General features: G+C 42.1%; 1 protein-coding gene across 2 annotated transcripts; it reads right to left on the bottom strand.

Moving 5' to 3' along the window:
* Positions 1 to 497: 497 nt before the first annotated feature.
* Positions 498 to 14,800, bottom strand: tlk2 (tousled-like kinase 2). 2 transcript variants are annotated; one of them, XM_034089264.2, is made up of 21 exons: positions 14,496 to 14,800; positions 12,926 to 13,002; positions 11,488 to 11,565; positions 11,318 to 11,387; positions 11,193 to 11,236; positions 10,938 to 11,036; positions 10,253 to 10,354; positions 9,955 to 10,047; positions 9,638 to 9,748; positions 9,344 to 9,480; positions 8,816 to 8,968; positions 8,636 to 8,702; positions 8,449 to 8,546; positions 8,277 to 8,358; positions 7,612 to 7,703; positions 7,396 to 7,485; positions 7,094 to 7,263; positions 6,741 to 6,879; positions 2,667 to 2,778; positions 2,422 to 2,529; positions 498 to 2,233 (listed from the first exon to the last, which is right to left on the bottom strand). In XM_034089264.2, exons 2-21 carry the CDS (start codon positions 12,998 to 13,000, stop codon positions 2,060 to 2,062), a joined length of 2,094 nt encoding a protein of 697 aa, XP_033945155.1. In that variant the 5' UTR covers positions 13,001 to 13,002; positions 14,496 to 14,800; the 3' UTR covers positions 498 to 2,059. The 2 variants fall into 2 exon arrangements, with proteins under 2 accessions (XP_033945155.1, XP_033945154.1); XM_034089263.2 differs by having other exon boundaries at positions 14,106 to 14,799.
* Positions 14,801 to 15,031: the final 231 nt, after the last annotated feature.

Genomic DNA, 15,031 nt, shown 5'->3' with positions numbered 1-15,031 from the left:
TAGAATTCTTTTTCTGATCAACCTTAAAGCCTTTCATGGTTCGGGCCTATGTTAAGTCTAAAGGCAAGTGTTTTTTTGGGCCCCTCAGCTCTGGAACATCCTGCTTGAGGGCCAGAGGCTTGCTGAATCTGAGACATCTTTCAAATCCCTTCTCTTATCCTTTGCTACAGCCTTTGATTATTTAAGCTGCTATATTTTCAACATTGCTAGTTATTTGCCATATATGTTGTGAATCGTTTTAGAGCATTTTGTTATTAATGTGGCATTAAAGTCCAAGTTTACAGTCAATGTGAATTGTTTCATCCATGTAGTCACTAATGACTAGAGCTGCTTCATTATGGAAGAAATTCCAATTCCAATTATTTTGGTGTGAACATCATAAATTATTTTACATAATTACCCTTACTCATTGACTTTGGAAACTATACATTATGCACATTATAAAGTTAAATACATCGCTCTAGTGCACTTTTAAGAGCAACATTAAGAGGCTATAGATCTATGAAGAACTTTGTGCTCTATGGAACAATTTAATTTGAAACACATTGTATAAATATGAATGGTGATGACACAGGAGAAATGTCACACCCACAAAGCATGGAAAACAAGGCAGGGTCCGTGTTGCGCCTCAGACCACCATCTGCCCCACTAGACAGTTGTGCCGGGGGCAGGAGACCCAATCCATCCTAAACAGGGAGGGCAAAGTTAGTACCAAGTCCTCCAAGGCTCCCAGGAGGAGACAGACGAGGAGTGGTGCACCTCAGCAGAGCGTTTCCGCAAAACAGATCCTTTGAAGCAAAAATTGAAAATTCAAATAACCGAACAGCGCTCATAAAAATATATTTGGTTTATACTCTGTAAAGTCAAAAACAAAAAATATGAGTACAGACATAATAAGCTAATATGAATTTAGCTGTGTTGTAAATAGTAGGTATTCCTTGAAAGAAAGTGGTGAGGGTCAAGGAAGTCAGACAGAAGCCAGAACAACAAACCCATTTTAACCAATAGTATTTAATGGCTTATGCAATTCTCTGCTAAGGCCCAATCTCCCCCAACAGAATTATTAGATAAACCAGTCCCTTGCATTTTATTGGCCAAAAATAAATTCAAACATACCTAAATAAATATGTGTGTTTATGATAGGGGGTCAGTCAAAAACAATAATAGTTCTAATTAAAAAGGCAACTTGAAAAACAAAACAGTTTTCTCCATAAAACTGCTTAAAGTCCTTTAAAAAAAAAAAGGAAAAGGGGTCACTTTTGAACAGCTTCCACTTCATATCAAGTAACACAACTCTAAAACCATTCATTATAAAAACGGAGGTGGAACACTGCCACCAGCTGGAAGTGATAAGCTTTGGTCACAGGCGTTTGACGAGGAGAGGGGACGGGGAATCGTAGCGTCTGTCCATCCTCGTCACAACATTTCTGGGTCTGGAATTGAAGCGAGGCAGGGGGTCCCAGAACAGCAGGTTGGGTGACATAGTGCCATAGATATTTAGGGTTCAATACAATAAACAGGCCAGGCTGGTTCTCTCAGTTCAGGGAGATGAGAACAAACCAAATGTTTGAGCGGGGGGATGTAAGACTACCGTGGAGCAGCATGGCTCATGCATGGGTGTATGTGTGAGTGCCTCCCACAGTCCTTTCCATCTGGACAAGCTGAAGCAGTTCTATACTTCTTTTTACTTTCTTGTTTTTTAAAGCGGAAAAGAAAATTCCCAAACACTGAACCCCATTTTTTACCAACACCGTGCCAAACCTCACTGCTTACTGCGCAAGTGGTCCAGGGCTTTGACCCCCAGAACAATGCCACCCTTTAATGAAAGGAGGACAGGCAGGCTGATGGGTGGGTGAGAGGGGTGAAGGGTGACGGAGGTCTGCCTTCCCAACCCTGAACATAACTTCTCACCCACCCCTCCCCTCGCCTGGTCTGACCTGTTTCTCTTTCTCGTCATGGCAAGGTGGGATGCTGTCCGGAAGGGGGACACAATATGGCGTCGCCCCTACCCTACCCCACTCTTTTAAATGGTTCAGTCAGTCAGTTAAGGGGGGCGGTCTCAGTTTGAGGCGCTGCTGTTGGAGGAGCTGGATGTGGAGGCCACGGCCATGCCCGAGGTGCCCGAGGAGGCCACTGACTTGCGGATGTGGGGCATGAGGAAGGGGTCGCTGGACAGCTGATGCACATCGATGCGGTCCTCCTTACGGTAGATTAGACATCGCCTTATAAAGGCCTGGAGGAAGAAAGTACATATATCAGACTTTGTGATATTTTGGTAAGGATAGGAAATTCTTAAAATGTAAAGATGCAGATACATACGAAATAATATAAAGAGAGAAAGAGGGTAGGAGGATGTTTTGGGATTTGAAGATGCATAGATGTGAGGTAAACATTAGATAGTGAGGCGAGAGAGTGTAGTACCTTAGCTTCAGGTGTGACTACTGGTTTAGGGGGAAACTGCACATCTGTTGCCTTCAATATGGTATTCTCCTGTAGGATGTCCTGCTGGGACTGGTTGTGGCCAAAGGGCTTAAGAAAAAGAAGACATTTACATACGATTACAATAAAATGAATGTAACCAAGGGAAATTAACCCCATTGCATTTTATTAACCGACTTCATAGTTTAAACTCTTGAACTGTACTTTCTTCAGTGTGTGTCTCTTACCTTGCGGCCATACAAACACTGGTAGAAAATGACTCCCACAGACCAGACATCCACCTTGTTAGAGATTTTTGGTGGTTCCTTCCCAACTACAAAGCACTCTGGGGGCAGGTACCTAAAGAAGGGCAAGGGGAAGACATGTCAATGAAGCATTTTCAACAGATAAAAGCATCGCATCTAGTTTCAAGATGCATTTTGAAGTCAGGACATAAAGACTTGTAATAATCTTTATTTTGAAATTAAATGAACTCTCTTCTATTCCCACTTCTGCAGTGAGATCCCTCATGTGGGAGACATGAAACTATTTAGCCTGGAGTGCTGCTTCAGGCAAACTAGTCAATCCTGTGTGCTGTCAGACCGAGTAACCATAAACTGCTCTGTGGGCCTAATGTAAAACCCACTGCTGCAGCAACATCCAGTGATTGAAAGGAACTCCTCAACGTGTGCTAACAGATATATCAGATATGGCTTATATAAGTGTGGCAGAGTTTAGCTAGGGTCCAAATCCTTCAATAGGCGCATTCACACCGCAGTACTTTTCCCACAAAGGTTCATCAGAACCTAGTTCATGAGAACTCTTTAGTTCTCATGAACTAAGTACAGATCGCATTCACACCGGAATAAGTCCCTGGGGGTGGATTAGCCAAATGAAGCCGCTGTCGTCACTTCTTCATCTTCTGCTTTGGGTTTACTGGCAGGCCGCAAACCACTTCACGGCGTATACATGGCGCTGCTGCCGCCCCAAAGTCCCCGGCCGGAAGTCCCCGGAGTTGGGCACTGGCTTCAGTAGAAGCTGCTGGGAAGCCTTCCGAGTAAATCGCCAGAACGCCGACACCTCCTCATCTCCCATGTTTTATTTCGTGTTGCCATAAGTCTCTGCGTTTCTGCGCTAATAATGCTAATGCGAGGATAATAAAATGGCAGCTTCACAAAACTTTTTGGGAGTTTTACGGGGCGTGGTTTGCAATCCGCCCAGCCAATCAGAAATAGGAACCTTTTTCTCCCACGAAAGTCCCTGCTCTCTAGCAGGGACGGAAAAGGGGGTGAAAAGGTTCTCATGAACTCATTTTAGTTCCGGCTCTTTTTGGTGTGAACGCAACATTTCGGAACTATATCAGAACTAAAGTGAGAAAAGTACTGCGGTGTGAACGCGCCTATTAAAGAAGGTGTTAAACCCCTTATAAGAGGTTAGATCAGTGGTTCTCAAAGTGGGGGGCGCGCCCCCCCTGGTGGGCGAGAGACCAGGAGGAAAAATTATTCTAAAAAAAGAATCATAATTTAAAAAAATATTGATTCGAAAATAATATGATGCAGTACAGTACTATTATGTCTGGGTCTCTGTGTTTCATTAAAGCTCGGCTCTGTGTGTGTGGAACGAGCCATTTTGTGTACGCGAGCGAGAGAGAGTGTACCGGTACCGGAGATCGTTGTTGTTAGCTTCTGGTGCTAGCGAGCTACGCTAACAGATATAAGGAGTTTTTTCAACAACAAAGTGGAGGAGAGTCCTCTCCTGTCAGACAGAGACTCAGTGAGCTAAAGGACTCTCTCAGTGTTATCTCAGTGGGTCTCAAACGTTTTGGTCACCATTAATGTAAACAATTATTTCCGAGGCACACATTTATATGATCATTATTGTCATACAAAATTAAGAGAATAAATGAAAAACAGGTATGAAATACTATATGACAGAAAAACAAGAATACATTTTAAAAGGGTGATTTGTAAAATATCCATAAAGAAATAGTAAATCTGTTTACAGTTCTGTTTCATATGGGTGTTGAGAGATGTATCCATAGATCTCTTCATTTTGCTCTCAAAGTGCACCAGATTGATGCTTTTAACTTCAATATTTAAAAATAAATCTTCCCGGGGGAGCTTGCCCCCGGACCCCCCTATGTGAGGTCCACACACCACCTATAAAAATAGCACTTTACCCCAGCTTACACCTATATGGCGTGAGCTGATTATCGAGCCTTCATTGTGACAGTCGCGGGAACACTGTGTATTTGCGTGGGGAGTGTTGCAGTAGAAAATTCCACTGTAGCGCCCGGTACATTAATGGGAAACCCTAAATGTTTGAGCACCCTGTATGAAACGTCAAGCTACCCCACAGCACCCCTAAAAGAAATCTCTGGCGCCGCCACTGAGCCTGGCTATTTGTGTTGGGGGGGCCCGACTTTTTTTTTTTCTCCAAAGGGGGGGCCTGACAGAAAAAGCTTGAGAACCACTGGGTTAGATCATTCAACATAATGAGTCTGATTTCTACTTAAAACACTCATACTGTGCACTTCAGATTCTATTATTTTATCCTTATATAAAATAAAATACCAACAAAAAGACAACTTTTTGCAGCAATTTCCTAGCATAACATAAATATTTCAGCCCTGACTACCAAACATACATTTGACCCTTAAGGACAAACGCTCAGTTAGGGATGGGTACCGATCCCCGGTATTAAACGGGCCCCGGGGCTGAATTATTAAAGACCGTGGTACCGTTAAGCTCCGACGTTATCTGTCTTTTTATCGGTACTGTAAAAAATATGTCATATGTATTATTGTGTACACAAACATTATATTGCAGTTTTAGTGTCGCCAACTTCGTTTCTATATGCAAAAAGACTGCAAACTGGGTCTATGATTATTTTTTGTATTTTCGATCTTTCCAATCCAGACGAGATCTCTCTCCGCCGCCTGCTTGCGAGGGGGCGGGGCAGTTAGTTTACACACACGCCGCTGCTACATGCAGCAACACGCACACACGGAGGAGATGGCGGAGAGAACGCGATTCAAGGTGTGGTTAAACTTTACCTGTTCGATGTGGACAATACTCGTTACCAAAAGTGCAATAAGAGTTTAGCATGTAAGGGCGGTAACACGAGCAATTTGTCTACACATTTAGCAAAAGTGCACCACATTCAGACGGAGAAATGCACCGTTATCGACTGTCTTTCTAGTAGCTCTGTAGCTCCATCCACGAGTAACTTTTCCACGTCAGGTGTTGTGTATGCTAGCAGCAACACACGGAGTTAACTACATTATACAAACATGGGTTAATGATTAGAGGTAACAGAGTTATTTATTTTGTAAAGGTTTCAGCCATTCTGTTTACAATTCTGTCATCAGATTACTTTGTTAAAACATTGTTGTTTCTTTTGATGTGAAATATTATGTATTTAATTTAAATAAAAAGCAATGTTAGTTTTGTTCACAATTTATTTAGTTAACCTTTTTTTTTTTCTCCAAAAGAACCGATAAAAGTACCGGTAAAAGACCGGATCGATAAGCGGTATCGATAAAAGTATTAGTACCGTTAAAACCTTAACGATACCCATCCCTACGCTCAGTAGTAAAAAAATAAACAGCCCAATTAATTTAAAGGGGACCTAACATGCAATATGTCTTTTCTACATAAACATGTGTCTCCGGTGTGTCGGGGAACTCACGCAGCGTCAGAAAATAAAACTCCCTCTCTTTTCCTCTGTACCCAAATCTCTAAAAACAGGGGAACAACGGAGCTGATCCAGATTTGCGTCCGATATGACGTCATATCTGAAACGTTGCTATCAGAAACAATGCCCGACTGTTTTGGATGTAATATTGTCGGTGTTTACATCGCTAACACTCTGTACTGGAGAGCATGTGTGTGAAGAAGCAGGAAATAAAAAAGGAATTCACCTTGTTCAACCGGCAAGAGAGAAAGCCTTTGAGCTCCATACTGTTTCAGAACTAATCCTTGATAATCCATTGATATGGCGTTTCATCACGGCAGTATTTAGTTTAGACAGTAGCTGCCGGGTCCCGCATGAGCTCAGACCCAATTTTCTTAAATTTTTCTTTAAGCTTTATACCCAGAATCAGCACTTTGAAACAGGAAGTGAAATAGAGGGATATGAGGCATGGCTAGAATGGGTGATCTGTTTGGTATTTTGAGCAAAACACTACATAGACATGTTTTTTATATATTTTTATAAATCTGAGACCTATGCTATTGCCTAAAAATAGCATGATAGGTGCACTTTAAGCACAGATGGTGGCAACCCTGTGGCCGAGTGGCATATTCCGAAGTAACTCTTACCAGTATGTCCCCGCTCCCTGCGATGTCAACTCCATGCCGTCCACCGAGTTGTAGCTGTCATCATCCATGATCTTGGACAGGCCAAAGTCTGTGATCTTGATCTCCCCGCATGCAGTGCCGTTCACCAGAAGGATATTACCTGGGGAGGTTGAGAGAAGGATTAAATGGCATGAAATAAAGTGTCTTTATATTCACATTTTAAGTCAAAAATGACTCAAATCTCCCCATTATCCCTGCTGTAGCTGTTGAGGTTAACATGTAACTGATGGTTTCATTCGGAGCAAAACTGTGCCAAGTCAACTGAAACAAGGTTATGCAATGTTTCAGAGTTGAGGAGCAGTGTGAAGACCCACCAGGTTTAAGGTCGTAGTGGATAATGGGCGGTCTGATCTCGTTGAGGTACTTCAGGGCGTTGACGATCTGCATGATGATAGAGCGGCCCTCTTTCTCCGACATGAGCTTGTGCTGCTTCAGGTAGAAGTCCAAGTCATTGCCTTCGCAGTATTCCAACACTGTGCAGAACCTGCTCCAAAGTAAGGGAAAGGTTTTGTATAAGCCTTTGGCACATAAAATCAAAACAATATATTGAAAACCATAAAGTACTCAATCTTTATAAGTATATATTTATACATGTGTTTAAAAGGAAATTACTTACGAGTCAGTGTCGAGCGAAAAGTAGTCGTAGAGTTTTACTATTCGTGGGTGATCAAGCTCTTTATGGATTCTATATTCTCTGCACGCGTGTCTAAAACAAAGAACATGAAAAACATTTATTTTTAAAAGCGGATATCACACAAAGTTCATTTTGAACCCAACATAATTCAGAATTGTCGTAAATATAGTATTGCTTTAAAAATTGCACAGGACTTACTTGTGATAATTTTCCTTCTTCTCATCCCTCCAGTTCTTATTTAACTGGTGGATTTTGACAGCAACATACCTTTGCTCTGTTAAGTCAAAGGCCTGAAAAATGAACGTCTCATATTAGTAAGGAACTGCATTTGGCATATCTTCGTTTTAACCGCAGTGAGGCTCTTGCTTCAGACTAAATGGCTGTGTCCATTCATCATTTTTACAGCTAAAACAGCAGATTCTTGGAACAACTCGCACATTCTGGCACAATCATTTATTTTGAAATGTTGATGTTTTAACTTGCTGTATGTAACGAAACACCCAAACGAAACACCCAAATATTTTTTGAAATTATGCACAGCACAGCGACTCCATCTAATTTAATGATACCATACCAGCATGTTAGTTTTTATCAGTGTGACTCCCCAATCCCTGAGCTCATAAATGACCACAGACTTGAATCAACTTACAAAATTAGTCTCTTTTAAGCAGCAGAAAATATATCAAAATATTTCAATTGTGCATGTTTGATCAACTGTAGTGACAGTACTATGCTGCCTTTTCTCTGTAAGCTGGATGTTTTAGCAAAAGGTCTTCACTATATGTATTTAAAAATATAAACTGGAATGTCTGTGTGAGAGCATAAACTATTATTAGGAGTCGTTCAGATCAAGTTTCTCTCACCTTGTAAACTTCACTAAAACCTCCGCGGCCGAGTAAATATAGCAGCAGGTATCGGTCATTTAGCGTAGGGTGATCTTTGAATCTGAACAGGGTGAGAACAAATTAAAGTTATTCAATTGTGTATCATCAATACAGATGAATTAGGAAACGGCCATATAGGAAGGAGTCGTACTGAGAATTATCCTCGTTGTGGATCCTTTTCAGCTCTCGGATGTGCAGGTTCCGCACTCGCTCCAACCTCTCCAGCTCCGCCTGGATTTCTGCCTCCTCCTGCAAATGACAATAAAATGATATAAAACAACTACCCAGACAACAAAAAAGAATCACCTTAAACATGTCAAACATAAAATAGACATTACCTTCTTAAGATGGCCCAGTCTTAGCTTAAAGATTTCCTCTTGCTCGTGATACTCTGCCTGTGATAACCTATAAAAACACACAGAACAAACGTCAACGCAACTTTGGAAATCCCTGCAAGGGAAAAAACAGCTTGTAGTAAAAAAAAAAAGAAGTTAAAAACCACAACAAAATTATCGTACGCTTCACTCTCTGTTCCATTAGTTTTGCTTTTGCGTTTGTTTTGCTCCAGGCTTGGAGGCGGAGTCTGGACCATGGAGGGCGGCTTGCGTTTGTTCAGCAGCTTCCTCTGTCGTTCAATGTCCTCTCGCTGGGAGTTTATTCGTTCTTGTTGTCTGGAAAACAGATGATACATTGGTTGAGATACTGCCTTTACCTCTTCCATGGGAATGAGATTGAGGTAAATCATTGGCAAACCCAAGGGCACTCTGCATTGACACATAATGCAAATTATACATGTTATATGTGTCGTCTTACATTTATGTAACACTTTACATGTATACAAGTGCTGCTAATATATGTGAATATGAATTTTTTGGGTTGCAAAAGTGCTTTCTTTGCAAAAAACATTTTCAACATCACTTCAATATCACAACTACAGGGGTGTTAGTGTGACGTTGCCTCTTTCATTAGCTGCAAACTAGTTAAAATGATAATGGGTAAGAAAAGTGAGCGAAAGATCGTCAAAGTTAAAACATTAAAGTACTCACTTGATAAGGTTTTGAAAGGCGTATCCATCCGTCCACTGCTCAGTGAAAGACGCTCCATGTCTTACTGTGGTGAAGTGACCCAGTCGAAGCCGGTCCTGCATGCTTTTGTCCCGGCATGCCATCTTCTCCTGTTTGGACTGGAAGAGAGACAAACAGAAGTCAATCTGATTATGTGGATTCCACATGGTTTAAATGAGGGCTTCTAAACAAGATCTTGTCAAACACACACAATAACCCTCTCACTTTGGAAACTAATAGCTGGAAATAAGGCACAGTGCTATGAGATCATCATACCTTTTCAATCAGCAGCTTCTTGGACATGGTCACACACTTATTCAAGCGTTCCTTGTATCGTTCTAGCATCCTCTGCTGTTCGTCAATCTGTCTCCTCAGATCACAGTTTGCCTGGAGCAGAACATACAAACGCGAGGCAAAAGGTCAGGTAAAAAGAATTAAGAAAATGTTAACTTGCTTAAACATGTCAAGACAGAAGGAATGTGTCCACTCTAACATGCCTTAAGTAAAACATTAAGACAGAGAATGTGCTATTCTTAAAACAATAACAAAATGACAAGCAGAGTAGCAGGGATGAAATGAAATGTGATTAGTACCCGCAGCAAATCGTCTATCCGGCCCTCCTTCTTCTCCAGGTCAGAGTTCTTGTTGTTCTCCATAGCTGTTAGTTTCTCTATAGTAAGGTCAGACTACAGGATACAGTGAGCACAAAAACAGTGTTCATGTTAACGGTGGATCATTCTGTTTCATAAAACAAATGTAGTACAAGTCCAAAAAAACTCTACAAGTTGCTCATTTATTTTCAGTAACAGATGTATTGGTTTGTACATAAACTGCTTTTTAATTAAACAAATAAGTTAAAATAATTGCCAGCCCTGGTGGCATGTCAAGTACCTGTGTGGCTTTGTGGAGCATGTGAAGAGGAGCAAGCTTCAGTGAACAGGTCGAGTGCTCCGTGTTGGCCGAGCCTAAGGAGGAGGGGCTTCCCTGCTGCACCTGTGAGGGGAAAACATTCATTTAATAAAAAAAGGCTGTGATGCTTGAACTTTAATCCATTAAAGAATATATTGAGACCCACAGCTGGGAGTCATGTTAAATAATGAGGCCAATATGGTGGAAGACATTTGCATTCAAATAATGACAGGGAGTTATCAAATGAACAATCAGGCATATATGAGAGCAAAATGAAAACACTTAAGGGCTCACAAAACCCTTTTAAAGCTTTAGAGTGATTTGTTTACTTGAAACATGCAAGGCCTGCAGTTCATAAATAAATAATCAAATGTGTGAACTTTTTTTGTGTGTCCATTTCCCAATATAGCAGCACATTCCTTTCTGCAATACGTTCCATTATTGCTTTCCTTGGTTGTAGCTTTTGTATGAACTCTGTACACAAGTGTGTTTGAATCTGTCTAATTATTGGCACCAGTGTTTATAGAGCACATCAGTTTCTTCCCATCTGTAAACAAAGCTGACCTATTGATGCTAAAACAAGTGCAAGAGAGAGCATGGCAGGAAAGAGAGTACAAATATATATTGTTTAAAAGCATAAGAGAGATCAAGGTGCAAACATGCTCACCGTGACAGGGGGGTTTGAGAGGGAGTGTTGTGGGGAAGAGCGGACCACGGGTGGGATTCCCCTGGCAGGGCTGGTACCAGGGCCGCTACCGCCCGCAAACTGACAGAAGAGCAGAGAAAGAAAGCAGTTCAATGGAAGGATCAAGATGGCAAAAACAAATAAGGGTTTAGAGAGTGTGTATGAAAAGTTAATGCTGAAGAATTATTCAGGCCATGAGTTCTACACCGTACAATAAAGAAAACAAAAGCCACTCACCTCAAAATAATCACTAATTTTATGTCCTCTTGTACCTGCTTTGCCTAAAAGAGAAACACAGGAATTCAGAAAGAGAGGCTAATATTTGGGATTCATGACAGTTTATTGCAGTGGAACAATCTTACCTTGGCTGCCGTCAAAATGGTCTGCTTTCCGTTTTCTGACTCTCTGGTCATTAGCTTTTTTCTCAGGAGTCTGTAAGGAAAGGTGTGTGAATCAACAGAATATATAGATTAGGTCAACAAACAGAGATGGTTGGCATATACATTACTGTTCATTGGTAACAAAGACTAACCTCTAACTCTTTGTCACTCAGCGAGCCTACACTGCATAGACTCTGATTGGATGACTCATTTTGGTTCTGACCCGAGCCCTGTTAAAATGAAGTAAAACAAATTACATTATCAAAACAAAAAAATCACAAAGAGCAAATAAATACAAATATGCATACAAAAATGAAAGACATTTATTTGTAGAAGTTTGTGTTCAAACTGTGTGCACATTTGAGTATGCATGCACTGTATGAGAGTTGGAAAAGTGAGTAAAATGGGTGAGAAACTGAGAGGAAGGATGCGGGGGTTTGGCAATATAATGTCACCGTAACTTCCCACTGAATCTAGACCTGCAGCAGCCATAATGGCGGTTCCCTAGGTGATGCCTGTCAGTCAAATGAAGTCACATCAAAATTCTGCAGGCACTGTCCAATCAGGGAGAGATACTTAGTCATTCAGAGCACACGAGAGCTCTCTCACTGAACCCTCCTAAAATGGCTGAACATTAGGCATGCTGCTGGGGATGTATTCCTCCCTCTGTCTGTCACCTTTAGATAATGTCATCCATTTTTCTCCTATTCACCATGGATAAGTGTTTTTCTTCACCCCCCTCTGGAAAAAGCCAGTGAATCCTGGTTATTTGTCCTCTAAAGATAACACTATCCCTTTCCTTCAAACCAACTCAGTGATAACACAGGGAGCAGCAGAGCTTTTACAGGGCTTTTCAAGGTCAAGAAAAAAAACACTCTATGGTGCTCTGTGACATTAAAGGGCTTTTAGACCACCAACCAATATATATTCATAGCCATTTGTTGACACACTTCTCTCACTTCCCCCCTACACACATTGCATCTCTTGTCATCCAGGGTGGCGGTGGCATGATGCCTTAGCAAGAGTCGCCATTTTCTCTGCGGCAGCAGCCATGCCATGCTCTGGGCTCAGTTCTGCCTATGGCTGGCACAGGGCCCACTCCTGGCGCTGACTCTCGCTCCCTGACTGTTCCAAGATCACCTTCCACAAAGACGGCTCCATCCATGTAGCAAGCAAGAGGGTGGAAGGCTGAAAGCTGCCAAGTAGTTTCACACCTGGTCAAGAACTATTTCTGCATTCCTGCTCTGTCTTTATTCCTCCTCCCCCTACCACCGTTGTCCTGTCTATGGCCTTTTTGGCAGGCATCACTACTTGCATATACAGCCTCAAAATCATGAGCCAGGGAGAGATGCCATATCACACCAGCCAAAAAACACAGACACAGCTCAACCTTCTCCAGAGACGGACAAAGAAAAGGAGCGGGGCCAAGTTCTTCCAGGCCAAACATCAGAGTGATACTGAAGCGGAGTGGGACAAAGAAAGGGAGCATTTCACAAAAATGTGTAATCAAGAAAAATCAGTGGGTTTTAAGCACTTTGACAAAAGAGGGTTCTCATGCTCCATCTCAGCGGCATCTGCTGTGATACAAACCTTAGCAACGCCGGTGAAGCGAGCCTCCAACAGTTCCTGCCGTCGGGGGTCCAGGCTATGCAGTTCTTCCATCATGGCTGCAGACAAGAAAACAGATTAAGGAAGGCATTGTGGGTCCTGGTATATTCAACTAGGAGTGACTGATCACTGTTTCAAAAGGCATTAGTTGTGAAGAGTCACAGCTGTTTTTAGCTATATGGATGTGGAAAATTCCCGTTCTGAGTCATCAATAAGCCTGACAATAATGTTTTCAACTGTCATTATGTGTTGGGCAAGAACCAGCTATGCAAGTTGACCACTTACATCACTAAAAAAGCACACATATAAAACAGCTAGTGGGATACTAAATATGAATCTTTGACAGATGTGTAGAGTCATCATTGGCTGCAATAATATAGCATCATGTGATAACACCCTGGCATTATAGGCACAAGTTACATTGCGCTGGAGTTGTAAAAGGTCACTATTGGGGGGGATTGCCAAGTGAACTCACAGGAATGGAAAAGGCCACAATAGACAATAAATGTCAAATTTGATAGCCTGTGCAAAGGTTAACGTTTAAGTTAAACGCCCAACATAGGCTGACATGTCTGACTGTTATCTATAACATCAAATACAGAATGAAACCTACAACACTCGTATCCCTTTAGAGCACATACTAGTACTTGTTCTTGTGTAACTTTGCTATAGTAAAAGTTGTTCTGGCTCAGCTATCATAACGATTTGAAACATCATCAGTTATCAGCTAGGTAGCAGGCTAACATCGGATAAATGTGCTACAGTAACAAGCATACCAATGTTGGCCATAATTTAGCTAGCATTACAATATTAGAGCTTACGGTTAACGTTAGCTAGTAAAAGCAGATATGATTTTATTGACTAACGTACCCAAACAAAACAAATGGTAATGAACGTTGGTACAGTAACAGTCGTCTGTTTAGATGATGACTCGGGAAATAAAGCACCACAACTTCTGTCCGCAACGACTACACCGTTTTATAAGCACACGTTAGATAGCTAGCGTCAGGTAGCCTACTGGCTAGCGTTCACTCGTCTGTCAAAAAGAAGCATCCTCTCGGTTCTATGCTGTCAGGTGCTGGTGGCACGACGCCTGGACTCAGTGTACAAAAGAGACCCACCCTTAGTCAATATGTTGTTCGACAAGCCGAGATATACTTACTGCAATTCAATATTTTCACGGTCCTCCGGAGGGCCTGTTGTTAACCCTGCAATCGTCCCCGTTGTTTCCCCAGTGCTAGGCAGACCCTCCCAGGCTAGGCCGCATCCACAGCAGCGTCCCTCGCGTGCTGACTGTAAACGACCGAGACACCGGAGTGCGGGGTGTTACTCAATCTAGACGACGGTGGATTCCCACGGAGGCCTCGACAACTCCGGGTCTCCCAAACCCGCCTAGCTGTGCTCCTTAAGCGGGGATCCCCATCACATCCCTCCCACCGAGGTCCATACCGTGTCTATGTTGGGTATATCTCGTTCCAACACAATGGCGACCCTCGAGATTCTATGTTGTTCCACCAAGTATAAATGATGTCTTTAAACAAGCCCTAGTTACCCCTATCTTGTTCTCCCCCGGTGGTGAGATCAATTTCGGGTCCTGGCTTTCAGCTCGATCAAAACAAAGTTCGGCTCCAGTCGCCTTCCTCGCCGCAGGGAAGACACCATCTGTTTCGGAAGTTGTGATGTTGCAGGCGTTTCAGCTGAATCCGGATCAATTCGGTTCGGATCTCATGTTTTTACAATGTAAACAATAATCAGTAAAATCTCATATTTTCTCGTGAGATTGTTAAAGTATTTCCACCTTCGTTCAGTCCACGCCAGCCCAAATCTCTTGCCTGGACCAATGGCAAATCCCTCTGTACACAATACAATTTAACAGCGCCCAAACAGTCGACCCCCAAAATGATTACTTACCAGAAAGTTGCCATTCCCATGATGTTCACACCCACACGTTGGATTTATATAATACCAGTACAATGCAAAATTAAGGGTGCCCCCCCTCCAATTCAACAGAATAATGGAATATTGTACAAACCAAGTAAATTATTAATCAAAACACTTTTGAAACCACCATTAAAAAAAGAATAACAG

Source organism: Pseudochaenichthys georgianus, chromosome 8, assembly GCF_902827115.2.
Source record: "Pseudochaenichthys georgianus chromosome 8, fPseGeo1.2, whole genome shotgun sequence".
Taxonomy (NCBI): Eukaryota; Metazoa; Chordata; class Actinopteri; order Perciformes; family Channichthyidae; genus Pseudochaenichthys; species Pseudochaenichthys georgianus.
Note: the sequence above shows the minus strand (reverse complement) of the source record. Positions and strands in the feature narration are given on the sequence as shown.

Excerpts from the sequence above, each read along its gene's own strand:
- tlk2 (XM_034089264.2), bottom strand. The coding sequence starts at position 13,000 with ATGATGGAAGAACTGCATAGCCTGGACCCCCGACGGCAGGAACTGTTG. Across the intron at positions 10,355-10,937 it reads TCTCAAACCCCCCTGTCACG|GTGCAGCAGGGAAGCCCCTC; the intron begins GTGAGCATGTTT and ends TTCCCCTCACAG. Across the intron at positions 7,704-8,276 it reads GTTTTAGTGAAGTTTACAAG|GCCTTTGACTTAACAGAGCA; the intron begins GTGAGAGAAACT and ends TTCATTTTTCAG.